General features: G+C 47.3%; 1 protein-coding gene across 2 annotated transcripts; it reads right to left on the bottom strand.

Annotated features, from left to right (window-relative positions):
• Nucleotides 1–27,785, bottom strand: MTURN (maturin, neural progenitor differentiation regulator homolog). Of its 2 annotated transcripts, XR_007121541.1 has the most exons (4): nucleotides 27,482–27,785; nucleotides 18,221–18,343; nucleotides 5,254–5,415; nucleotides 1–133 (listed from the first exon to the last, which is right to left on the bottom strand). XR_007121541.1 is itself a non-coding variant. In XM_047695147.1 (3 exons), the coding sequence occupies exons 1-3, from the start codon at nucleotides 27,641–27,643 to the stop codon at nucleotides 5,305–5,307; spliced, it is 396 nt and encodes a 131-aa protein (XP_047551103.1). In that variant the 5' UTR covers nucleotides 27,644–27,785; the 3' UTR covers nucleotides 1–5,304. The 2 variants fall into 2 exon arrangements, 1 of the variants encoding a protein (XP_047551103.1); XM_047695147.1 differs by having other exon boundaries at nucleotides 1–5,415.

Genomic DNA, 27,785 nt, shown 5'->3' with positions numbered 1-27,785 from the left:
ACCAGATTTGGAAGGCTCTTTAATAGCAAGCGTATGGTAATTACACTGGTAGATGAGATCCTCACTCCCCAGGGAGGGAGGACGGAGCAGATGAGGACAGGGTTCACTTTCGGGCTTACACTGCTCGAGGCATCTAAAACAAAGGGTAACAAGTCTTTTTGGCAACCCATTTCACAGTTTTGTCATTTACAAGAGATTTCTTGGAAAGGAAATATAAAGGCGAAGAAAACATACACACCCTGCATGAAACATTTTTGCCTAAGGAAAAAAGAACCCCCAAACTGTTCCTTGATTTTGCTTCTCATGTAGATGGCTAAACTCTGCTCTCCTAGCCAAACGAAGACTGGCTCACAGATCGTTCCCTATCTTCCCCGAGAACGGACAATTTGCTTTCTCCTCTAAAAAGGTGACAGGACTGCTGTATCTTTACCCGCCTTACTATCAGAAGGTACTCAGAGTGAAAAAATGACTCTTAAGAAACAAAAGCGAAACAGAAGAATGAACCAGTGAAAGGCAGCTGTACAAAGAACGGACTATCTGCTTTCTCGGTGGGACTGAGTAACTTGAATACAGTTCTCAGTAAATGAAGTGTTTATTTTTACGTGGCCTGGCACACACTTTCGACAGCTTGGGTCTATTCAGCCACACGGCGCTGTAAAGGTTTCTAACGTTTGATGCTCACAGTACTCTATTTTTGTAATACAAATTTAAATAAAAATATCAACGACACCATCTTATGTAACAATTTACCCAGGGGAACGTGAGCTATAGACATTTACCACGGACCCCACGTTGCCATGGACACCAGAGACTACGGGCAGCCTGGCAAGTTTTAGATATTCTGAATAACATCTAAAAGGCTTCAGCCTTTCAGGTCATTCCTGGTGTCACAAAACCAAGATAACTAGTTGGGTCTTTGTGGAAGAGGATTCATGTTTCATACCAAAAAAAAAAAAAAAAAAAAAAAAAAAAAAAAAAAAAAATTGGGCTTCTCTGGTAATCTGAAGACTAAGTAATAGGCAGTGGCCCCTCTTTGGGGTTGACAGTCCTTCTAGGGAAGAAGGATCTGTGATGCACTTGAGTTTTAATTGTGCTCTTTCTTCAACCCTGAAAAGTGGAGTAGGCGGGCTCTGCCCTCCAGCCCCTGGGGGCATTCCTGACCCATGGCCTCCTCCACACCGAGAGCAAGATCAAGTCCGGTTCACCTGCTGCCTGCCAGGTGACTGGAGCCTGCACATGTGGTTGCACTCTGGAAAGACAGGGTTCTCTGGCTAACAGCTGGTTTGCTGAGGAAAACTCCACCACCTTTGTGGGACACCTGCTGTCTCCTTGGCTGCCGGGCATTTGTAAAGCCACAAATCCATCCCCAACACAGGCCTTGCCTCTCAATGCGCAGGTGGTCCCTTCGAGGAATGCCAGTTCCTAGTGGGATAGCCCTGAAAACAGTTTTCCTGTACCGTGCACAATACCTGTCTTCCAGGTTTTTCTTTATTATTATTATTTTTTAAAGAATTAGACACTAACTCCCCCATCCTTTCTCATCTCCTCCCACTGCAGATTAAGTCCTGCCTATTTCTCTGTGCCTCTTGAACCATGGAAAATCAGATTTGTTCATATCTGTTTCCCAACTTGTGAATTTTAATATGCAAGGGAGATTTCTAAAATATAAATTCCAATGATGTTGGGAAGCGCAGCTCCCCGAGATCCATACACTTTGTGCTCTTATGAGACAGACACAATCTTTAGAGATGTCATTGTGCTGAAGGAAAGGTTTCTATTTGTATGTGAAAAATGACAGTAGCTATGAGAGGAGAGAAATTTTTCACTTAAGGACCCTGGAAACCTAAATCTGGCACCAAGACAGGAGGATTCCTAAATAAGAGACTCTCATGTTCTAGTCATATAAAAAAAATCCAAAACACACAAAAAACCCCAAAGTCCTATATGCTGCTATGAGCCTGTGAGGCATGAGTGTAACTGAGCCAGAGTGTGGCAGGCGTCGTGTAGGGGGTCCTACCTCCCTGCCTGGCTCCCTAACTCATTCTCTGGTTTCCCAAAGTGTGCTCAGTGTGACTGTCAGGCAGAGCCAGTGACTAGGTGGCCATAAGAAAAATGTCTCTGTGATTCACTCAAACCCGGCATCAAGGTTTGGTAAGGTTATCACAGGCAGGATTTCATAGCTGGCCCACAGTGATCAATAAGCCATCCATCATCCTCTCCCCGCAAAGCTCACACACACTCACACACTCACACACACACAGTCTCTCTCTTCTTTCTCTCTCCTGGACAACATGGCAAAAAGTCAAAGTACTTCTCTTTCACCCTCTCCCGGCTCTTCTTCATGAAAAATTTCCTCTCTCAGTTAAGTTAAACTCATTCCACTTCCAAAGCCGCAGTCTGTCAGGGCACAAGGGAAAGCTACGCCTTCAGCCGACAGGGCCTGCACATCTGGGACAAGTACGTTTCTGTATCTCTGGGCCTGTGTCCTCTGTCTAAGGGACTGGAAGTCATCAGCCCCTCAGGATCAGGCTCGGAGGGTCCCGACACTCATAGAACATCAGAAACCCATTCCAAGGTAGTCCTTGGCCAGCATGCTCAGGACAGCATCTCTGCAAGATCCAAAATGTATTTCTTTCTCCTTTCCCTAAAAGTGTCCTTGACCATTGCTCTTAGCACACATACATACCATAAGGCAGTTAGGGAATGACAGTCGTGAAAGCAGAAGGGCAAACAGCCCTTGTTTCAGGCGAGTCAGGGGGCTTGCCCAAGGTCACGCGGTCCCTGGCAGAGCCAGGGCTAGAATCCAGGTCTCCCTCCTAACTCCCGGGTCTATGCTCTTCCCACCACACCAAACTAACTCTTCTTAAGTGTTTATCTGTTTGTGAAAGTCAGGAATTCGTCTAACCACAGAACCTCTTCCTTAGCAAAGACGGCCGCCTGCCTTGCTGGCTGTCGGGGGGCGCTCTGCACCGGGCAAGCTCTGACGCCACACGCACACCCCGGACTGTGGACCCGCAGCCGGTGGGAGCCAGCGCAGGCACATGCAGCAGCAAGGGCAGCTGGGGAGGGGCACAGTCAGAAAAAGGGAAGTTTTGGAGGAAACGGTTCCATCTGCTAATGCCTTCTGGGGTTTTGCCATGAAAATAAGCGACACACAGTACTGTTATCCTCAATTCCTGGGGCAGAACAAAGAGATCTCTCCTCAGCCCACTGAATGGCTGACTTGATCTCAGTTTAGTGTTTATAAATAGAACATTAACATAATAATACCAAAATGCATTTGGTCAAAGCCTAAACGCTTTTTCATAAAATACATTTTATATTAATGTCCATTCCATTCGCAAACATATGTAAATTGAGCTGCTAAACCTCTATGTGTAAAATTCCAGTTTATCTTCCAATGGAGCAAGCTAGTCAAACTTCTTCACCTCAGTCAGTGGCAGAAGTCATTCCTTCAGCCTATTGTGTTAAAACAGAGGGTTACCAAACCCCAGCGCTATCTACAGAACGCAGCTCCTAACTGCCTGCGCCCAGGTACTCAGTCAATGGGAAGACAGGCAAAGCAGCAGAGCACAGAACATGCTCACCCACTGCAGGAAACATCAAGGTTTGTGGTGGGAATAGGCTACTCGGAAGGAAATTCATTTCACGTGAAATTAACCTTCCATACGCTTTTCCAAAAAAAGAAAAAATGTGGGTACTGAAGCATGGAGGGAAACCGCTGTACTGTTCTCCCCATGACTTAAAACTGCAGTACCCTGTTCTACCACTAGCAGCCGCACTCTTCATGGCACCAGTCAATCAAACAGAAAATGGTGATAGAATCAGGTTAATACTGACAGGCCTGGAAGATACAGAAGACTCCCGGAAGCTCTGTGCTCGCTGCTGCTGCTTTTTTGTTTTTGTTTTTTAAGTCCCAAACTATGACAACCTAACAGCCATGTGTATGCATGTTAATAACATTTCCACCCCAGATGCTATGTTTGGTCAAGGGTTGTGAAAGAGGCATTCTGCTTTGAGAGACCCAGAAGGGTCCAAGAAAATGAATACTTTAAATAATTCCACGTAAGCATTACAAGGGATTTCCCCTGTAAGTATTTGTTGGCTAACTGACGGCAGTGTTTCCAATTATTAAGTAGCTGTTTCTGGGAGTTGTCTTAGTAGTTTGATCATTGAAACTTCCCATCTGAACCAAGCTAACCCACGACTGAAAGAGTCCCAATTTGATATCGCTTTAAAAATTCACTTCTGTTAGGTTCGTCCAAGGACTTGATTACAGTTTTTTAAATAAATTATACAGTGGGATCCTTTTCTTGATCTTTTCTTTTTTAAGGAATAAAAGACAAATTAAGAAAGTGAAGAAAGATTCCATTATAAGTTTAAAAAAACTGTTTATCCTGGTTTATTTCCCCCATTAAATTTATCTATGGCTTCAAAGTTTAAGTGGCACTTGGATTCTGAATGTTTTCATGATTTAACAAGTTGCCATCTGGTTATAAAGAGAGAATGTCAATGTTTCATTTCATATGTGGGACGGTTTATAGATATTTTAAAGAAATCAATCATTTATGTCACCCCATTGATATTTTCCACTATTAGATTTTAAAAGTGGCTTTGGAATTAGCATGTTTTAAAATAACTGAACTTGCAAGTAATGCTTATACCAACCATGAACCCGTTGCTATCTATCCAGGTAACTTAGTAATGGCAGAACGCTTCAGCAAAGGCTTCTCTGCCTCTCTTCCCTTCTTCGTCCAAAGCTAAGTGATTATCCTTTTCTGCTCTTGTATTTGCATTTGTGCAGTTTAATGACTAGATATTAAAATTCATGCTTTATAAGCAAATTCCTTCACTTATGGACACTTAAAAAGTACATAAAAAGTGCAGACTGCATTTCTTCTCTGTCATGCTTTCCCTCAATAATGTCACCTGTGAGGACTCAAAACATATCCTTAATACATTCAGAGTTCTCTACATTCGAGTCAGCGAATGGTAGTTCTCCAACACAAACTCAAGAGAGAACAGTCAGCCACAAAATGGACTCTAAATTCAAAATGGCAAAGGCTACCGAGACAACCCCATAAAAACCCACTGAAACGGGAGTAAAATTCAGGTCACTTCTGAGCAAAGCTCATCCCAGATATTTTGCGGTCAATAAAAAGGTACTTAGTTTGAATTTGGATGCTGGGAGTCAGACGTCCTGTTTCGAAGTGCTAATGCAAAAGATGCTAACTCAGGAGCACGCGACCCCACCTCAGGTACCAGGGGGTCCACACTCCTTCTCAGGTGGGAGCCCTCGGAAGGTTACTGCTGACTGACCCCCATTTGGGGGTGGTCCGCCTCTGGCTCCTCCTCTTCCACATCTGCACTGTACTCTTCAAACGCATCATCGTCAGCATCCGGAAGCCCCAGTAACTAGAGGAGAGAGGAGAGTACAGTGTGAGTGCCAAATGGCCCAGGGGGAGGAAGAGAACCAAAGACAGCCCATCCAAATTCATCAACATTTAACAGGACTCAGCACAGCAGCTACAGATTTCCCACTGGAGTCAACCATCCCTACAACCATGTTTATGAACATACTGGATGAAAATGTCAGTCCTTCAATGGACTGGTGCCCAAGGGGCTAGGTTTTATTGGGATCCAGGAGACTCTCTACTTTTAAGTATCAAAACATGGCACCACACACCACCAATGGAGAATAATATCGTATACATACACACACACACACACACACACACACACACACACACACACACACCCCGGGATGTCAGCCGTAATACAACGAACATGCTGACTGTTCCATTAAGACATCAAAAATCTACCCCCCTCTATATTTTCTTCCCAAAAACCAAGTGCTGCTGTTATTTATAATGCACATGTAAAAATGTGAAAGCCACTGAAAAATTTAATTTTTTTGGTTAAATTATGGTGCATCTGTAAGATGGGATCTTATATACCTACTTAAAATAGTATTTTGAGTGACTTGATACATGTACCTAAGTATAAAAAGAGCATGGTGAAAATTGCATTTTCATTATGATACAGATTTTATTAAAGTTTATCCACAACTCCATGGCAAAAAAGACTTTGAATGAAATACATCCAAATTTTAAGAATATTGCTTCAGGCAGTGTGGTTATGGGTAAATTTTTTCCTTTTTATCTTTTTGCATTTTCCAAAGGCTCTATCATTATCTTCGGGGATACTCACAATAAATACCCAGGAAACATCTTTTCAAAGTACTGAATGGTCTTTGCTTGAAAACTAAGTGTCGTTTGCTGGGCCTGATCAATATGAAAGAAAAGCCTTGGTGTTGGCAGAGAGCCAAGGCCTTGGCCACCCCTGGGTCCTGCCTGTGATCATCATGCTTCCGTCCCACAGCTCCTCCCTCTGATTTAGTCTCCCGTGGCCCTGACGTTCTCACACGGTGGCCCTGACGTTCTCACACGGTGGCCCTGACATTCTCACACGGTGACCTTCTCGACTGGTCACTTTCAGGCAACTTCACTGAATGGTGCCGGGATCCCAGCTAACTGGATGAAGCCACTACAGTAAGATGGACCATTCTGTTTGCTTTGCCTCCCTAATGCCCTGCTACCCTTCCCCTTCTTCCATCCCCCGCCCAAATGCTGACAGGAGGAAACCGTAAGTCCCAGTCGAAAAAATGCTTTTCCAGTGAAGTTCTCCAACCCCAACTCCTGAGGGTCTCACAGAGTCCTGTGAACACACTCTGGACAAGATCATCTGCCAGGCCCTTGGTCATATTCTATGTGGGGCCTGGCAAGCCGGGCGTGACCAGCTGTAGACACACAAGCTTCCCACTTCGAGCCCAGAGCACTGCAGCTGTCTCAACGGGCCACCATTGACTTGGAGGGGTGAGGTGAGAGAAGCACATCTCCGCTAGCCTGGATACTGTGGAGCGATCTCGTGTATGCTTGGGGGAAGAGAGAAGCCTGTTTCTCCTCCTGCTGTCACCCTCTCACATAGCAGAACAAGCCCAAGATAACATTCGCCTCTAAAGAGAGAGAAAAGATGGCTACAGTGAACACAGATGGCAAGTATTTTGATGTCCCATTTTTTAGTTGAAGAGCTGCTTGGTGACAGCGAGGTGAAAGTGTCAAATGAATGACGATATTTCAATTGCTGATAAAACAGAAATATCACAGGGTGCCTGGGTGGCTCAGTGGGTTAAAGCCTCTGCCTTCAGCTCAGGTCATGATCCCGGGGTCCTGCGATCGAGCCCCGCATCGGACTTTCTCAGCGAGGAGCCTGCTTCCTCCTCTCTCTGCCTGCCTTTCTGCCTACTTGTGATCTCTGTCTGTCAAATAAATAAGAATCTTAAAAAAAAAATAAAGGCAACAGAAATATCATTGCCCCTACCAAGAACCTTAGAATTACCTAGATGCCAACAAAGCACGCATTAATTCAACAATAAATGTGACTCCTCACTGCACTAAGGGATACCCCTTAAAAGAGGAACAGCCAGTGGGTTCTCTCTCATTTAACAGATCTGACTGGTAGCCACTGCCTGGATCCCTGGGTTGAGGATTCCAAGGCTCTGTGGGAAAGACTGTGGTCAATTCGCCATGTGTCCATGGGTAAAGAAGGCACAGTCAAGGCACACATCTACACGTTTGCCATCTTGTCCTAAAGACACACACCACTGGTTATTCTTTTTCATAATACACTTGAGTAATTCACACAGGTACCCCTCAACACCCTTCCTCTCCTTGGCTTAGGGTGGTCTGTAGAAGAGGTTCCGGTGAGCCAAGTACGAAACCATGACCACTTCTCTTCCCCTTTCTCCTCTGCCTAGCTCCCTGCCTTCCCTTTGACGTGAATCCAAAGCACATAGTTTTAGGTCTAGAGCATCTGCACACGTGAGGCCTTTCCCTGGGATGCGACTTGTAGAACTGCTCACTCCCGACCCTTCCAGGAGGAAGAAAGAACAGAAGCAGTTCTGACAGGCCTTCCCGACTTCCCAGGCACCCTTAATGCCGGATCTACAGAGTCACTGAGAGGCTGTGTAGAAAAGGCACTGGACCCAGCATCCAGAAGCCAGGGCTCTAGTTGGGGACCTTGGCCAAGGCACTCCCTTTGCTGAGCCTCAGCATCCCTCTCTGTAAACTGGGGACCACGATACCTGCTCTATGTCCAGAGAAACTATGGAGATGAAATGAGAAATCGGGGCACCTGGGTGGCTCAGTCGTTAGGCGTCTGCCTCTGGCTCAGGTCATGATCCTAGGGTTCTGGGATCGAGCCCCACATTGGGCTCCCTGCTCAGCAGGAAGCTTGCTTCTCCCTCTCCCACTCCCCCTGCTTGTGCTCCCTCTCTCGCTGTGTCTCTCCCTGTCAAATAAATAAATAAAATCTTTTTTAAAAAATGAGAACGTGAATGTTCCACGGGCAGCAAGTTGCAGAACCTTATGTGAATTCGTGAGGTTAGGTCCTGTTACCTTGGCTTCTCATTTTAAAACCCAGCAGTTCAGTTATTCAAGGGGACATGGCCTCCAGCCCCTGCTTCTCCCTCTCCCTTCAGCTGTGCTTGCTGTGGGACCAGCTCACTGTTAATCAGTATGACAACAAGCAGGAAGAGAAGGAAGGAACTGAATTCCATTAGCCTCCTCACTTGATTCTCACACTCACAGTCAGTGTGCCATTCCACAAACCAATCTGGTCATACTTTAGATTTAATAATGATAGTTAATATTGGTTACGTGACTATGTACTAGGCACGGAGTTGGGCAGCCTTACATATATGAATTCTGTTAGTCCTCATTATAGCCCTCTGGGGTAGGTATTATCCTCCTATTACAGATAAGAACTAGAGAGGCTGAGTAAGTTGCACGGAGTCACCCAGTAAGTGTCAGAGCCAGAATTCAAACCCAGGCCATCAGATCGCAGACTACAACATAATCTCCAGGTACCCAGGAGACTCCCTTCCAGCTGTCAATGCTGCTCCTACAACTGGAAGCTTCAATGTCTTCTACTGAGTAACACACCTTTTAAAAAATTCAACATGCAATGTTAATGTCTACATTTATGAGTATATACAATTGGAAAAAGCACAGAGGAGAACACGAAAAGCACTAGAACTATAATTTGCTTGGGATTGCAAAGAATACCATACAGACAAGTATAGTCCAGCATTCCCACCTCGGTCTCTAGTCCCATCTATGGCAGGTTTAAATCAACATTTAACTTCCAGATCTGTTTTTTGTTTGTTTTTGTTAAGTAGGCTCCACACCCAGTGTGGAGCCCAACATGGGGCTTGAACTCACAACCCTGAGATCAAAACCTGAGCTGAGATCAAGAGTCCAATGCTTGGGGCGCCTGGGTGGCTCAGTGGGTTAAAGCCTCTGCCTTCAGCTCAGGTCATGATCCTAGGGTCCTGGGATTGAGCCCCGCATCGGGCTTTCTGCTCAGCAGGGAGCCTGCTTCCCCCCCGCCCCCCCTCTGCCAGCCTCTCTTCCTACTTGTGATCTCTGTCAAATAAATAAATAAAAATCTTAAAAAAAAAAGAGAGAGACAGATGCTTGACTGACTGAGCCATCCAGGTTCCCCTGGATCCAAATTTTTAACAGTCAAGAAGACATGCCAAACACAGGAATACAAACAGACTGGTGAGGACCCTGGGGTTCTTGCTTTTACGGGTGTGTATACGTTCTTTTTTTTTTTAAGATTTTATTTATTTATCTGACAGATCACAAGGAGGCAGAGAGGCAGGCAGAGGGGAGCAGGTTCCCTGCTGAGCAGAGAGCCCGATGCAGGGCTCAATCCCAGGACCCCAAGATCATGACCTGAGCCAAAGGCAGAGGCTTAACCCTCTGAGCCACTCAGGCACCCTGTGTATACGTTCTTATAAAGAAAGGGATACAGGCTAAGAAATCCTATCTGATACATTTAAATTAAATTACTTTAACACTCATAATCATTAATTCTGTTTGGTAAAATTTTTTCATTTGACCGGAAAAAAATCTTTATGCTAACCCAGAACAATAGTGTTGGCATTTCTAGGGGTTTGCTGTGCCTCTGGGCAACCCACAGTTTCACATAGGAACCTCTGGGGCCCACCCACCTAAACAGGGTTGTACTTGAAGGGTAGAAATGCCAACACTTAAGCATTAAAGTTTCTTAGACCCAGGAGAGTATCAGTGATCTTCAGACTCAATCCAGGTCCTTTAGAAAGTGGGGTAAACTAGCTGAGGACACATTTGGTTGGGATTTCCCATCTGCTGTCTCCAAAGGTGGCCCTCGTTCAGCATAGGGGGCTAGACTGTGTCTATGGAAGAAAGGGAGAGGACATCTCTGCCTTGGAGGGCACAGTCAATTAGCTGGGGGGCTTTTAGCAAGTGTCTTGTGGCTTCAGAGGTCCCTGGAAGCTCCTTCCAAAGGACTCCTTAGAGCACTTTACTGTGGGTGTGAGTCACCCAGAGATCTACTTACAATGTGGATTCTGATTCAGCTGGTCTCGGGTGGGACCGGAGATTCTGCATTTCTTTCTTTTTTTTTTTTTTTTAAGATTTTATTTCTTTATTTGACAGACAGAGATCACAAGCAGGCAGAGAGGCAGACAGAGAGAGAGCAGGAAGCAGGCTCCCTCCCAAACAGAGAGCCTGATGCGGGGCTCGATCCCAGGACCCTGGGATCATGACCTGAGCCAAAGGCATAGGCTTTAACCCACTGAGCCACCCAGGCGCCCCAGATTCTGCATTTCTAAAAAGCTCCCCGGTGATGGAGATACTACTGGTCCAAAAACCATACTCTGAGTATTAAGTATTACCCTAAAGCTTTGGGGAACTTGCCACTGTTTATCTTAATGATCAATGACGCTGGGGGTACCAACAAACCTACGAGATTCTGGCCAGTCTGAAAAAAAGGAGAAAAAAGAGGTAGGTGGCAAGATGGAGATAAGACCCAAATGGGCAAGAGGCATAGGTACTCTCTTACCTTTGGGAGCCAACGTATTTCCTAAAAAATACACACATTTGAAATTTCATACATGAGCAGAAAACAAAAGCTATGATAAGCTTGTCAACATTCAATGTCTTTTATTAAAACCCCCAGGAGTGCACAATCTTTTCTTATCAGACTTTCTGACCCACTGGGGCAGCTTCCCACAGGTGGATTCTTTCTCCTCTCCAGGGCCTTAACCAGACAATAAGAGTAGAACTGGACTTCTACTGGGTCACAAAGGCCTTTCCTATGGGGTTTAATCCCTGGCTCCTCACCCATTAGCAGTAAACTGAAAATACTAATTTTCCTCAGGCCTGCAAGCTAGAGCTAGGGGAATTTTGCTGGTAGAAGCGTCTCTGCTTTTTGAAATAAAAAACACGGAGTTGGAACAGCAACCTCAGGGAGGGGACCAGGGTCAAAGAGAGCAAGAAAACCTGGGGAACCACGGGCTCTAACTCCAGGAAGGGCCATCAAAGTAACATCAACCCAACAGCACACAATGATCTCATAACCACAAATGCCTCGCGACCCTAATGTCCACAGCGCTGGTAAGAGGAGGAGGAGTAATAGCCCAGGATAAAATAAAATAAAATAAAGCTTTGAGAGAAGCTGAAAGGGCAACGATAAGGTTTGACTTAAACTGGAAACAGTGAGCTCTTTTCTTATGAACTGTTGTTGTTTTTTTTTTAACCAGAGGAAGCCTGTCAGCTGTCAGTAAATAAGATATGAAAACACGGAGGAAAAAAACAAATGGCACAATCACCATTATTTAGATCCATCAGCACTATTTTATTATCTACCTCAATCATCTGATGACCAGCAACTGTCAACCAAGGGCCACTGAAACAAGAGAAATAGAAGACTCCAGTGATTCTCCAATTCGCATTTATCAAGGCCCTTGATGGGTGTCTCTGAGGCCATTACTGGTTGCCGGACAGGGAGAAACCTGCCCGCTCACGGATGCCCATGACAGCCTGCTTGGCGCTATCATTTGCATATGGGTACTGTTTGGATAGGACGTTCCAGCAGGGAAGTGGCCCAAGCCAGGAGACCCCCGGAAGAGGAGCCGAAGTTGTGTCCCTCTGGGAGGGATGCTCCCCGCTGCATCCAGAGTCATGAATTCACCCAGGGAGCCAGAAGCGGAGACAAACCTCAGCAGTGGGAACAGGCTTTGATGGTCCTTGGTGTTCTTAGTCTGCTTCTGAAGCTCCATGTGAACCCTCCAGACAGCAGAACAGGCATGACCCCCATTTTAAAGATGGGGACACTGAGGTCAAGCGACCTGCTAGAGGCCACAAAGGCAGGGGAGCCCGACAGCCCAGGGCAGGGCTGAGCCACCTCCCCCATCCCAGGGGGCATCTCTGAAGACTCGGAGCCACGGGGCCACGAGGAGCCCTTCTGGACTTCCTTCTTGGCCATTTCTCCTCCCCTCCTCGCCCGTCTGGATCCTGCCATGTCTCCAGGTCTCATCTTCTCAGGAAGCCACTGCCTGGCACTTCGTTCCTCAGTGAGCCCACTCTCATCTGATATCCCCAGCCCTTCTTACACACTGCGTACACAATATAGGTTTGAAAAAAAAATACAACACAGTTTCTGATGATGTCTTCTGTGACAACATTGAAAATCGAGGGACTACAGAAAAGAAAAAAGGTAAGAGCCATAACCCTATCGCCCAGAGGCTCTTTGCTCATAGGCCCCTCTAGGGGGTGGGGGGTTCCGTCCTCCCTGCAGAACCAGCCTCTAACCAGTGAGGTGCATGATTCCTGAAGGGATGTTTAGTATTTTGCCAAAACCAATGCTGATGAACTTATGCCTAGAATACCCCAATAAGACTTCCTCAAAAATCCCGTATCTTAGCTGGATGCTTCTGTTGAAATCATGTGTTGAAATCACATGTTGAAAGCACGTGTTGAAATCACTTAGCAATTGTTTTCTCTCCAACAAAAATCTAAGAGTCCTGCAAAGGTTTCACTGAATCCTGCTTACTTTTCAACAATATTTTGCCTCGTGTCCTCATCCATCCATATCCCTGCCAGCATTTACTCAGTGCTCGTCCTGTGTAACGTGTTGTACTAAGTACCCCACAAGAACCATATCACTTAATCGTCATAGATCCCTGAGGTAATTATCCTCATTAAGAAACAGAGAAGTAACTTGGCTAAGGTCACACAGCCAGCACGTGCCTCAGTGGCCTGCCCACAAAGCATGGGTTTCTCAACATGTAGTATCCTGAGCCTACATAACTGGGTAGAGTCCATAAATAACATTCCGCAGTACGTGGTCACTAACGTCCTCTTAGGAAATATTTCCCGAAAGTGGCGTAAGCACAGTGGGGAATGGAACTCCTTTGCTTGCTCTGCCCAGTATCTAGGAGACTGTCTGGATCGAAATAAGTGCTCTGCCTTGTGACACATACGTTTTCATGGCTATCTCTCCTATCAGCAATCAGCTCCTCGAGGGCGAAAGCTGGACACTGTATCCTGCCCCTCACTCTCCAAAGCTGTGTTTGGCAAACAGCAAATGATCAATATATTTTGTTGAAAATGTGACGAAGAAAGAGCGAGAAAACAGGAGGAGTGAGATGGAGAAAAAGAAAAAATTTTTTTGCTTTTCAGATCCAGGAACAGATTTCTTTATGTGTTGGGGGAGGACTCTAGGATACTGCCGGTTTTGGTGGGGGGAGACACACACGAGAGAAGGGGGACAAGCACTGTGTGCAAAGTTGGGCCAGTCCTTGGACTGGGTCTTCTTCTTTAAAAAAAAAAAATATTTTATTTATTTATTTGAGAAACAGAAAGAAAGCACAAGCAGGGGGAGTGGGAGAGGGAGAAGCAGGCTTCCCGTTGAGCAGGGAGCTGGATGCGGTACTCAATCCCAGGACCTGAGCCAAAGGCAGCCGCTTAATAGACTGAGCCACCCAGGCGCCCTGCTGTGTCTTATTTCTAAACGCAAAGCTCCTTTACAGGAAACTGACAGATAAATAGCAACAGTGGGAAGGACCACATCTGTGAGTGGAGGGGAGAAGAGAAAGTTTCCTGTGGACATCTAGTAGCCCCTCGGTGTAGTACATCACACTTCTCGAATCACCCAACCGGGGACATGTCCTGGCTGATGGAAACCCAAAGCCCTGAGTGTACTTCCTTTCCCCGACCCTGAGAAGGTACCTCCCACCTGCCTCTCCTCCAGGGGCAAAAAAGCCCAGGCACACATCAACTTTCCCACCAAAGAGGCCCTGTACCAGGGCTTCCTCTCCTTGGGAGCACAGCCCTGCCTAGGATGTCAGGCTCTGCTTTAAAAGGGGAACCTGGAAGTCCGACATCAGATCAAGTCTGTGTGTCTCTGGGACACGCGGCAGCAAAATCAGAAAGAAAATGTTCAAATGACCCACTTGCATTCAGCTGCGCACCTGGATTTTCTTGGACCGCATTTGTTTCTTTCCCTTTACAAGTGGCTGCCTGGTTGCCGAGATGCGGCCAGGTCTTCCTGGTAAAGAAAAACAGTAAAACGAGTTCTGGCGGGAGCTCGCCTTCTCTGGTGAAGCCAATTCTGCAGGAATTGTGTTTGTCATCCGGGAGAAGGGGCGCAGGAAGAAAACCAGGCAGCAGGCCATGAATGTAAGCCCTGTGAGGACACCAGCTGCATAGTGAATTTCACTGGCGAATAGATGTTTTTTTTTTTTTTTTAGCTAATACTTGAGGGGGTCAAAATTTTCTTTTTAATATTTTATTTATTTATTTGAGAGAGAAAGTGAGCAAGAGGGAGAAGGAGAGAGAATCTGAAGCCAAAACCCCTCTGAGCACAGAGCCTGACCCCACGGGGCTCCAACTCAACGACAACAAGATCATGACCTGAGCCAAAGTCAAGTGGGACACTTCATCGACTGAGCCACCGAGGCACCCCTGGGGGGGGTTAATTTTTTTAAAAATTTGCCTACTTTGATAATTCTGCTTGGATGTCTAATAGGCATTTCTGACACTGGCATGCCCCAAACCAAGCTCCTGGTAGTATTGGTCATCTGCCCAATACAGCCTCCCCCTCCTCAGTAAAGGACAGCGCCATTCCCTTCATTGCATGGGCAATGAACTCTGGATCATCCTTGCCTTCTTTTTCTCCCTCCCCACTTGTGGTCCACCAGCAAGCCCAGAAGCTGACCCTTTCATTCCACCATCACTGTGACCCTCATCCTCTCACCTGTGTGACCCAACGGCCTCTGCACTGGTCCTCCTGCTCCCAGGAGGAGGAGGTCTTAACTGGTCAGGGAGGAGCTTTTCAAAATGTGAAGTTAGATACATCTGTGTTTGGGGGGTTTTTTTGTTTGTTTTTAGATTTTATTTCTTAAAATCTTTCTTATTTGAGAGGAAAGGGAGCAGAGGAAAGGGCAGAGGGAGAAAGAGAAGCAGACTCCCTGCTTGATCAAGGAGCCCGACGCGGGGCTCGATCCCAGGACCCTGAGATCATGACCTGAGGCAAAGGCAGAGGCTTAACCCGCTGAGCCAACCAGGCTCCCCAAGTCAGATCCTTTTGCACTCAAACTCCTCCGACGGCTCCCCGTCACATCGGAGGAAAACCCAAACCCTTCTGTGCCCCACAAACTCTTGAAATTCCTTAGGTTCCTCTCTCGCTCCTCCCTACCACCCCTCCACTTGTGCCACATCTGCCCCTCCTTGCTCCCTGACACTGATATTCTTCTCCCCACCCCCTCCCAACCCCTTCCTGGCCTTTGTATTTGCTGTTGTCTCTACCTGGAAAGCTCTTCCCTGGATCTCCTCCTGATTCACGCCTCAAGTTGTACTCAAATGTGAACTTAGTGAAGCTTCCTCTGGTCTCCTAACAAAAAATTCCGGTACCTCTGACACTTCTTACTTCCTTACCCTGACTTATCTATTTTTTTCTCCTTGGCACTTATCTCTAATACTTTATGTGCCGGACTTATCTACCTTGTCCCCACCCCCTCCACTGCCACTAGAATTTAAGGATAAGATTTCCATCTGTTTGAATTAAGTGTTAGGAAAAGCGTAGTCGGGTACTCGTAATATACAGAATGAATGAGGGAGAGATCAGTACTTTGCAGTCATGAATCTGTTCTGAATGAGCCAAGCAGGCTTAGAAAATTAAGTAGGAAAAAACGAATTGGCTGGACAAATGAAACAGATCAGAGTGAGAAAAGTTACTGAAATTCTATTCCTTGCAATGGTGGATTGAGTGACTGGGACCAACTCTTCCTCAGAGAACTAAAAAAGCTGGATTAAATGTGAAAAATGCCTTCTTAAATATACTGAAGATTAAGAATCTTGAGAGGTAAACATAAAAAGCTACTTTTGACCTGAGGGCATCTGTTGGCCTAGAAAGAAACAGCTAGAAACTTTACTGTGTTCCTGGCCTACTCTAAGAGCTCGGGGGACCAAAGTCAAACCCGGCGTCTTCCAAAGGAGCAAGACCGTGATAAGCTATCCCCACTTGAAACTGAGATCCCAAAGACGTCTTATTGTCTGAGTGTTTGTATCCCTCCAAAATTCACATATTAAAATCCTAACCCTTGAGGGGACAGTATTAGGAGGTGGGGTCTTTGGGAGATGATTAGGTCATGAATGTGGAGCCCACATGAATGGGATTGGTGCTCTTCTAAAACAAGCCCCAGAGACATCTCCTTCTCCTTCCACCAAGTGAGGTTACGGCGATAAAAGAGCTGTCTGTCCATGAAGTGGGCCCTTCCTAGACACCGAATCTACTGTCACCTCGATCTTGGACTTCCTAGCCTCTGCACCTGTGAGAAATCAATGTCTGTTGTTTAGAAGCCACTCAGTCTCTGATATTTTGTTACAGCAGCCTGAATGGACTAAGACAGCTCTCAGGATGAGGGTGAACGAGACGAAAGCAGATGGGCAGGCTGGCTTTTCATGATCTGGAGAGTTCTAAGAACCATCAGTCTTAAATTGTTTGCAGGTGGTCTCAGGCTGATAGGCCCTCTGGAGCCCCAGCAGAAACAGATCAAAAATCCTCTCTGGAATAAGTTACCACCATCTCAGGCCTCGATTCACTCCTAAATACCCATTTTCAAATACTGTAACCAGCACACAGAGATAATCCAACACACAAAGAGACCAGATACCAAGAGTGAGAGCCGGTTGAAACAAAAGATGACAAAACAAGACTGACACACCTTAAAATATGGGAACGTCAGACATAGTCTCTCACACAACCATGCAATCATGCCCACTTTGCTCAGAGCCCTGAAGGGCGAGCTTGAAAACAACAACAGAGAAGTAGATACTCTTTTAAAAGATCTGAAAAAAAGTTCTAGAGCAAATATCATTGACGGTGTAGAGAATTTATGGTGGGCAGGGAATAGAACTCGGTGTGGGGGAGTGTCCTGACACCGGCCATGTGACTTCACCTTCCAGTAAAGATAAAGGGAATCTTCAAAATAGGGGTGAGAGGGCACCTGGGTGGCTCAGTGGATTAAGCCGCTGCCTTCAGCTCAGGTCATGATCTCAGGGTCATGGGATCGAGTCCCGCATCGGGCTCTCTCCTCAGCGGGGAGCCTGCTTTCCTCTCTCTCTCTGCATGCCTCTCTGTCTACTTGTGATCTCTCTCTGTCAAATAAATAAATTTAAAAAAACCTTAAAAAAAAATAGGGGTGAGAAATTACTTTACCTGTTTTTAGCTAGAATGAAGACGAACTGCCAGCTAGCCCCAGATAGACAGATTCCTAAATCCTACATTGGGGCGTCAGAGGTGGTGAGGTGGGGGGTGGTGGACAGAAAGCAAGCTCTCTAACAGAGAGTTTTTAAAAGAGAAAAGAATACAACCAGTATCCAATTTCATCCCTCTCCGTACCCACAGACATGGACGCCTGTCCCGCGTATAGCCTTCCAACAGCTCCCCAGATACAGGCCTCACTACGGTAAGAGAACCCCCACGGTGCTTCCAAGCATTCTGGCCTTAAGTCTACCGGACAAAAGCAGGAATACTCAGAAGTCTCATCAAGGCTCTGTCTGTTCCCCACCCTGTCAGAGATTCTCAACTCAAGTGATGCTAGAAATAACCATCATTCCTCCAACAAACAGCTGTGTCACATCCCGTTTCCCCCCTCCTTCCCCGCCCTCTCCCTCCTTCCACTAGCTGCTATCTTTAAGCCACAAAGCAGACAAGAGAAAAACAATTAGTCATCCCAGGTTTTGCCCACTTTCCCCAGCATCCCTGTCATCCCCAGCACAATCACAGCAGAAAACAAGGTGGCTTTGCAAGCCAGGCAGGCACCTACAGGTCTGAAAGACTTGAAGACTTTTTCCAAGACTTCGTGAAGCGTCTTCTTGCCGCAGGAGGAGATGTAATCCTGGGCTAGCTGCAAGAAAGGCAGGCAGTCCTCGCTCTCGCTCCACACGTGCTACGTGCCCACAGCCGGGGCGGGGCGGGGGAAGGAGAAAAGAAAGACACACAGTCATTACCCTCAGTGTGAAATTCAAAAAGCCCAAAAGATTTTTTATTTTTAACGACATAAATCTGAAGGCCTCTGTTTCCAAGTAAAATTCTGACATTCATTCTCGATTTGCTTGTGTTGAAGGGGATGAGAAAATGCCTACCCCACAGAAAATCCCTGGGCTTTCCCTCCATAATCTCATCTGCTTGGTGTGCCAGTGGATCTGTTCAGCCATAGCAAAAAAAAAAAAAAAAAAAAAGAAAAAAAAGGCAGTGGAATCGCTAGTCCCCCACCCACGATTTCCACAGTCCTCCTTCTCAAGAGCTGGGTAAGGAGGGTTTTAAAGCAGCAGAGAGGAAAACCCGAGAGCCTGCCTGATCCTTAGCTTTGCCTTCAGCTGTAACTGAAGGATTAATTAAGCATAGTTTGTAACCATTAACTCGCAATGAGATATTCTTCACCCAGATGAGCCTGTGAGCAGGGGTGATGGTATATTTACTTCAAGACGAAATGAATTAAAACAGAATCAAACAAAAATGAAATGAATTTAGAAGAAGACCTAGGAGAGCCATCGCCAGGTCACTGGGAAGCAAAGGCTTTCTGAAAGCTACAAATGCCCCAAGAGGACATTGCTTCCCAATGGTGACATGCACCGAGAGGAGGCCAGTTTCAGGGTTTATTTTCTTCTCAAGGCTAGACAAGGTTTGGTGGGGTTTTTGTTTTGTTTTGTTTTCCTGTGTGAGGATATCTGTTTTAGCACCTCTTGAAGACTAGGCGAGACTCTCCCATACATGTTCAAGGACCTGGAATAAGCCCAAGAAACAGGCTTGAGGGATCCAAGTGCAGAAGCCCCCTGCTCTGTGTACCTGAGCTCAGGAGAGGCACTGGGCTACCAGGGTAACATCAGGGTACCTGACCAAGAGTCCCTGTTTAGAGGGGACAGATCCATGGCAGTTCCCCATTGGTGGAAAAGCACAGGGATGTGGGAGAGAGGAAGACATCTGGCCAATTAAAGCAAGAAGCAGCAACCAGGCAGCAGGAGACAAGATGTTTTTGAAGAAATACTCCACATCAAGAACAGCCTTGCTTCCTTCCATTAATACAATAATTAGGGCATCACCCCAGAAAGTTCTATGTCAATCACTCAAGAAACACATTTCACCTCCTTCCTTCTTATTGCAGCATTTCTAAGAATGGGACCTAAACAGACTTTACATACCGCTCAGATCCAAGAGACTTAACTAGGTGCTAATGGGCCCTCTTTGCACCCCAATTATCTGTGTTTCGTTGATGTAAAGGTCCATTTCTGACACCCACCGCTCTAATTCCAGCAGACTTCTGGAAGAACTTCTGCCCCAATGTAACGAAGATAACTTCTAAATTCTCTAACTTTAGACAATAGCTCAAACACAATTCCCTATTAATTAGAGACCCTTATAGTTGTCGAGCCACTGAAATGCCATTTAAGGAATAGTCTCTTACACTGTACAAAAGTGTAATAGTTCAAAGTGCTTTTAGATCTGTTATCACACTTGATTCTCAAGCAGCAGGGATTTGGCAAGAACAATAAAGCCCCGCTTTAACATAAATCTGCTCAGCACCCGTTTTCAGGCTCACATTTTTAAAAGTTCCAGCATGTTTCAAATTCTTATCCAACTGAAAGATGGGATTAATATCTAGTACTGCACAAGAGAAAACTTCAATCCTGCCTTTCTTAGACTTGTAGAGATTAGAGAAAAAGTAAAAAGTTTCTTAAGGGCCCGGCACAGTGCTGGGATTTCCACCTGCCCTGAGCTGAAGGGCATGCTCTCAGCAAATGAGACCCCCATGATGACTTCACAGAGCAGAGTACCCAAGGCAACCTGAGTTCTAGTTCATTCAGAAGTAGGGGTATCTACAAGAACCTTGGGCATCTACTTTTGAAAGCACATTTGGGCTTTAAATTACAAAGTAAACTAAGGAAAGTTTATCACTCAGGCAACAGACGAGCATCGTATCCAATACTGCAGAAATGAGACAGGTTCTCCACGTGTTTCTAGGGCATTCCTAACCTTGTGAGGAGAGTGTTTAGGCCACAGTTTTCATTACTCCACTTCTGGAGTTGTTGATTTATGAATATATTTTAGAGTAGGAAGACTTACCACCTGCTAAAGGACCTTCTGTTCAGTCTGCCTGAGTCTCCTTCAGTTGGTTGTCTAACTCTCGGTCACGTTGGTTTTGTGGTTTTGTGGGGCAGGAATGCCTGCCCCGATGATAACATGCGGGTGCGTGGGGTTTGGAATCAGACCCACTCGGGTGCCCGTGGCCACTTAAAGGACCTCCCCGATTTAATGCTAATTGTTTCATACCCACTGTAGCTCATCACAGAAAGTATTCCGGTTTATTTCTTGAAATTGTTTCCTTCCAAAACGAATCAAGGCAGTCATTAAAGATCCATAAAAGACAAGGTAAGGGTCCATAGTTGAGAAAATAAGGACAGAGGGAAAACAATGGAAGGAAAAGAATATAAAACCAAGAAATGAGGACCAACGGTGCCAGGTAAACAGGCTTGGCCACTTGCTGCGGATGGGGACACAGACAGCCTCTCCAGCCTTCCACAGGCCTGTGCAGAGAAGGAAGTTTGATCAGCAGCCCGAGGCAGTGTCCCAGGATAACCCAGATGAGCTCTTCAGAACCAACAGGCAACGGGCTGAGCGTATGATGGTAATCTCTTAGGAAAAATACAGGGGCCCATTCCAAAACCAGGATAGGGCAGAGAGAATGTCTGGTGGCCAGGCTGATGCTCTTGAAAGCAGATTCTGGGGTCTAGTCTTAAAACAATGATAAATGGGTGACTGAAGAGCCACAGTCCTGCACCACCAGGTGTGTCCATAACGACTCTGGCTTGGAAATTCAACCAAACAGCCACTTTGGCCATGAAAAAACGGTAGCAGGGGCCACAGAACCTGTGGCTTTGAACAATGTAAGTCTCCGGCAAATAAAAACCCTGGTACAGAACGTACTGACATTCCCACCATGCAGTGAGGGCTAAGGCACCTTGTAATAGGAGGAATGCCAAAGGAAGGACTCTGAAGGAGAGGACAAGCAGTGGTCCATAAGCTTCCACAAGCACCACAACACCTCCCCTTCTCATCCCCCAACTTATGCAGATACAAATGCTGGGGGTAGGGCTAAGAATCTGCATTTCCAAAAGGCTTCCAGGTGATACTCATGCTGCTGGCTTTGGGCCCACACTTTGAGAACCACAACCAGAACTGAACTTTGACGAATCATATTTAGGGGCAGGGGATGAAAATTCCTGGCAAGAGCTTTTTTTTTTTTTTTTTTTTTGGAGAGTTTTGATTTTAAAACAGGCCATCTGCAGCTCTTCTTTCTGTCATTAAGTTGGACCACAGCTTATCATCAAAGTTTGTCCAGCCAAAGATATTGAGAACCATAGCATCTGCACACAGGAAAATGAGCACCTGTTTCCTATAGTAAAGATGAGAACATCCAGCTCATCCCAAAACGGTCTTAGACCAGTATGGTAATTCTATCCTACAAATATCTTTTTGACCACAGTCTGGGTGCTCTGACCATTCTAATGCTTGTGGGCAGGGCGCTTGGCTTCCTGGTGCTTAGGCAGATTGGGGGCGGGGGGAGCTGGGGAGCAAAGAACACAGTTGCTTCTCCTCCCTGGACTCAGTTACCTGAGTCAAAGGTCATTGCCAGGGGCCTCCCTCCCATTACAGTACTGCTGTGTGGGGTTTCTGCCATCATTAGTACCGGGGAGTCTATTTTGAGTTAGTGTGGCTTACCCCCAAACCGACTGCTGTCCCTCGAAGAGACGCTACAAGAGAAAAGCTGCATGCCATCTCACACCACCCAACATACTTCTGCACAGGGAAGAAGAGTGGGGCTGGCCATACCTATGACCTGCTCTTTGTGCCAACCACGGATACGTTTTAGCAAGAAGGAAACTGAGGCTCAGAGAGGTTGGGCAACTTGTCTATGGTCACAAAGAGAGCAAGGGGCAAAGCCAAGATATCCATGGAGGTGACCACATCTTCGACCTGAGCCTCAGCTCCTTCATGAGTCATAGAAAATAATAATATAGTATGGTTATCTACCAAGATTATAGGGGATCACCTGTAGACAGCCTCTCATTTAGCAGGAGCCCAGAGTGCTTCTGTCATCTGTCAAAATTCCTATTAGCATAACTTCACTCTCCTCAGGGTAACCACTTCACAAATATGCTAAGGGCATACCCTTTCCCCTAAAGAATCTCTGTATGAATAATCCACAGCCATTGTGGAAAGCCTTACAGTTACCATGACCCCTCATTTAACCCCCACAATAATAATATAGGTATGATTATCCCCACTTGACATAGGAGGAAATGGAGGGTAGAGTTTAAATTGGACAAGAAGGTGCTTTTTCTCCACTGTCCCATCACATGAGGTGATGCGATCTCATTTAGACAAGCTCTATTAGGTTGTTACTTGGTCACGTGGTTAAGAACAGAAACACGCCTAGAACAAAAATGGGGAAAATATATAGAGCTATAAGTATACACACGTGTATAAAATTAAATCACATGGTCCTTCTATAAATAGAGCCTTTTTTTCTTTAATAGTCTAACAACTGCTATCTTTGTGTTCATATTGAGGAGGGAATAAACTGCACAAAATCTTAGATCCAAACATGTTTTTGATGGGATGGCAGGGAAAAAAATAGGACAATAAGGCAGCCCTCCCTTTCTCCAATCATGAGCACCCAGGCGCCAGGGAGCCGTGGGCCAGTACTCTTGGTTTAGAGCTGCTTTCTCCTGGCCTAGGACAAGGAGGGGAAGCAACTGAGTTTGCCATGCTCAGGAGAGCACGCACACGAGCCCCTCTGTCTGGCTGGCCCCTTAGTGGACGCCAGCACTCCTCTCCTCCAGCCTGATGAAGCCCTCAGGACCTTCTGTGCTGGCAGAAGTGAGCGTGCCACCTGTCTGCGAGCTCTCGGCCCCTCCCTGTCGGACCTGTAGAGCCAGGCAGGATTGGCTCTGTCCCTGATCACCCAATAAAGAGGGCAAAGGCAGCTTCATTTTCTCTCAGGAGCTGACCTTGTGCACTGTCCACAGAGACAGGCCCGAATCAGGGCAGCAGGGGATGGTATGAACGGGATGGCCTGTGAGATGAGAAGGGGAAACAGTGCACAAGGGACCCAGGAGCTGCCAAAGTGGAAGGAAAATAAAGGGAAGCCCTGTTCCCCAGACCCTCTGGAGCTCTTGGCTTGACACTCTTCGTGGTGCAAATGACAGGCCTCTGGGCTTGAGCACAAGTCCTGGCTATCATTTCTCAGTGGCATAGTCCTGGACAGACTTCCTTCAACAGAGACTCAGTTTCCTCACCTAAAAAATGGGTATCATACCTAACTCATAGACTTTTTGTGATAAGAAGCTGCCCTTAAACCCACGGTCTGAATTGGATCTCTGGCTGTCACTCCTGGGATGCTATGTTTTCAGTATAGGGCTAGGGTTCAAGTGGCTCTACTATTTATTAGCTGTGGAAAAGTCAGTACACCTTGCTGTGTGTCAGTTTCTTCCTCTGTAAAATGGAAAAAATCCCAGAGAGGACCTTGCAGTATTACTAAGATAAAATAAGCACATATACACAAAGTACCTACTGCATACATAAAGTAGAATGGTGTCTGACACATAGTAAATTGCACATAAGTGGTAATTACTGTTCTTTGAAGCTGTCATTCTTAAAATTCAACATCTGCCTTCTTCACTATCATTCATTCTTATACACATTCATTCTGAGCACCTATCATGGGTCTGACTCTACACCAAGTTCTGGGATACAGTGACAAATAAGACAGATAAGGCCATTACTCTTAAGAACCTTATGTCCTCATGGGGCAGGCAGAAAATAAATAAGAGAGTATCAAGTACTAATGAGTGCTATGACTTGAATAAAAGAGGGTGAGATGAAAGAATATGTGGTCAGGAAGGCTTTTCCCAGGCCTGAAAGGCATAAAGGAGCTAGCCAAGCAAAGATGTGGAGGAAGAATGTTCCAGGCAGAGTGGACAGCAAATGCAAAGGTCCTGAGGCAGGAATGAGTGTAGCATGTCTGAGACCCATAAAAGTCAGTGTGGCACAAACACAGTAAGCAAGGAGGAAGAATGGTCTCATAGTTGATCAGAGAGGTGGCAGGAGACAGATTGTGTGGGGGTTTGAAGCCATGGCAAGGGCTCAGGTTCTATGATCAAAGTTATAGGAAGTCAGTTTAGGTGAGATGGAGGGTCATAGGTCATGACCTGGATTATATTTTAAATAGACCCAGACTGATTTCTATGTCGAGACGGCTAGAGACCCCTATTTGAGGCACTGTTCTAAACAAGCCTGCTGGGAACTAATGTCATCACTCCCCTGTTTAAAGATGTGGAAGTCATGGCATGAAGGGATTAAAGAACTCTCCCCAATACACACAGTAAGACATGGGGGCTGTTGGGGGGGTTGACCCAGGAGCCTGAGCACCCCGACCAATGTGCCACACTGCCTCTTAGATGGGGAGAATGGCCCCAAGAAAGTGAGGGCAGAAATACTATTTATATTCTAGGTAGCCCTGGCCTGATTCAAAGTAAGCCTCAATAAATGTTTGATGAATAAATGAATGAGCAAATGAGTCACGTGAAAACACTTTGTAAATTGAGAAATGCTATGTAAATATTCTTCTTGTTAATAAATCCTTTGGGTTACGGGAGTTCCATTCATCTCAAATTTCTTCTAATGCTTAAAAGGATTTTCCTGTGGAAACGAAAAGGACGGAGGTAGGACACTCACTTCATGCCTGAGTCCCTTTAACTAGAGGCAAAGGGCAGCTTGACAAACCTGGCCTGCGAAAGACATGAGGAGAGATCTGGGCCAAGGAAACTCTGGTGGTTGGCATGTTGTCCATCATGGCCTCCAGAAACTTTAAGAATGTTCCAGTCTACCCAAGAAATTACTTTTTCCTTCCATCCACTTTCTTCCTTACCTATTTGATTTAATTGTTAGAGAGTGAACATGTTTAAGCATTTTACTCACACAGGTGGGAAAACATTTAATATTATAAATGGCCTTGAAAAATTGTGATATACATAATGTTTCTCAACGATGATTCTCCATGGAGTAATTCCTTTGGAGATGTCTCCTGCAGTTCTAGCAAGAAGGCTGTGTGGAGCTCTCCCCCCATAAAATCCAGAACCTTGGGTGATCTTGCTCTCTCACACAGTAAGAAGCTGGAAAGGCCACTGGCAGACTAGGGTTAGAAGGGATTCCCAAACTCTTAATGAGGCAGTCAGTTGGACACTGGTGCCCTTTCCAGTAGAACCCTGGGGTTTTCTCACATGTTTGCAATGGAGTAAATCCCTTTTTAATGATCTCCCATTTCCCCCAACAACAAATAACACTATTTTAACTGCAGTTAGCAGTGTTCTTACCTATATTTAGAGTTTACTTGCTCTTCACAAGTCCCCATGATGGAGGTGTTCTGATTAATCTCATTTTACAGGTGAGAAAATTGAGGCTCTTAAAAAAGAAAGACAAGCTCGAAACTTGGGGGACGCCCAGGTCTCTGAAGGGCCTTTGCTGTTGCAAAGAGATGATTAGGTGTTTGATCTGTGGATCCCCTGGGTGCTGGTATCATACCCATTTTTTTGATGTGTAAACTGAGCTGCCTAGAAGGCATCTGACCAGAGTCACACAGGCAGAACTCAAATCTGGCTGTCACCCAAGGCCATCTCTTTTCTAGTGTCGCACTTTGGGGCCCAGGTGTGTTCTCCTCGGGGATACGGGGCGTGGGGGCGGGGAGGGGCAGGGCCACGCCTTCCCGGCAAGCCGCACACAAGCCTTCGCCTCTCAGGTGCCAAAGAAGGGGATCGGGCTGTCTAACTCCTCCACGAACTTGCCGCGGGGTGCAGGGGGCACCTTTGTCTCGCCCCACCTGAGGAGCCAGCGCCAGGCCGCGCCTCGGCGCCGCCCCACCTCGGTCCGCAGGGGTGGCGGCAGCGCCAGCTCCAGGCTCCAGCCGGCGACCACACGGTAACCCGAGCCCACAGCCACCTCCATCTTACATTTGGGGACCATTATTTTTTCCCCCGCCCTTACAAACACTTCTTGGAGCGCCATCCTCGCCCATCCTCCGCACTTCCCACCCCAACTCCCCTGTCCGCCACATCTTCTTCCTAAACTGCCAGCCCCAAGATCCCAAGTGGGCGCAGGATACAAAGTGGAAGATGTGTACACCGCAGTTCCAGGTCCCGGTCCCTTCCAGCTCGGGGCCGGAGTGGGCTGAGATAGGGGGGATTTCCCCTCATCTGGAAAAGCCTGGGGGGTGGGGGTGCTCCCCCAGGGCCTCGGCCGCCGCCTCCGCCGGACGGAACCCGCTTGGGCCCCGCACACCTCGCTGGAAGCTCACACAGGAGCAATGGAAGCACAGGAGCAGTGTTGGGAGGGATAGGCGTGCCCGCGCGCGCGCGTGAGTGTGTGTGTGTGTGTGTGTGTGTGTGCACGCGCGCGCGCACGCGCGTGTGCGTTTTTAAGATCCGGGGTGTAATTACGCAAAGAAGGTCCAGAAGATGGGGCATCGCTAGCGTGGACAGAGGCTTTGTGTCCAAACCCGCAGCGCAGGGGATCACACGGGGGCGGGGGCTCTCCCGGGCCGGCGCGGTGACTCGAGGAGTTGTGTCTGCGCATCGGGAGGAGAACGGGATTCCTCACCCCGACGGGACGCCCGGGTGGAGGAAGCTCGAGACTCCGGGCCCTGCGGGACAGTCCGTGCGCCCCGGCCCGGGCTGGTGAGCGGCGGGGACGCTCGGCAGAAGCTCCCAGCCGAGCACCAAGCACGGGCCGCAGGGTCGCGTCCCCGAAACAGCCCGCCCCAGTCCGGCTCCCTGGTCCTAAGGGCGCCCCTGCCCGCCGCCCTACGCCCCTCCCGCCCCTGCAGCGCTGACACCGCCGCGAGGGGCCGGTTACGCCCCCACCCCGCGCCCACAGCCTCCCCGGCGTGCGGCAGCTCCGGCGCAGCGAGGCGGCCGCGCGTCCACTCCCGAGCGCTGCAGCCGTCCCTCTCCCCCCCCACCCCGGCACTCACAAAATTGTCCCCGCAGCCGTTGTCCGGACACAGCACGTAAAAGGAGACGCCGGGGTCGGCGTAGAAATCCATCCTGCGCTCGGTCTCCTCTGTGGCGATGAGCTCGAAGGGCGTGTTGGAGCACCATTTCTCCGCAACGTCAGCCAGCTGCTGGAAATCCATCCTGGCCCGCCGCGCCCGCCGCTAGCTCAGCCTCCTCGCGCGCTGCCCGCCTCCCGCTCCCTCCGCCGCCCGCCCGCCCTCCTCTCTCCTCGGGCGCCCTCCTCCCGGGCGGCCAGCGCGCGGCTCCGCGGGCTCTCGGGCA

This window comes from Lutra lutra, chromosome 11, assembly GCF_902655055.1.
Source record: "Lutra lutra chromosome 11, mLutLut1.2, whole genome shotgun sequence".
Lineage (NCBI taxonomy): Eukaryota > Metazoa > Chordata > Mammalia > Carnivora > Mustelidae > Lutra > Lutra lutra.
Note: the sequence above shows the minus strand (reverse complement) of the source record. Positions and strands in the feature narration are given on the sequence as shown.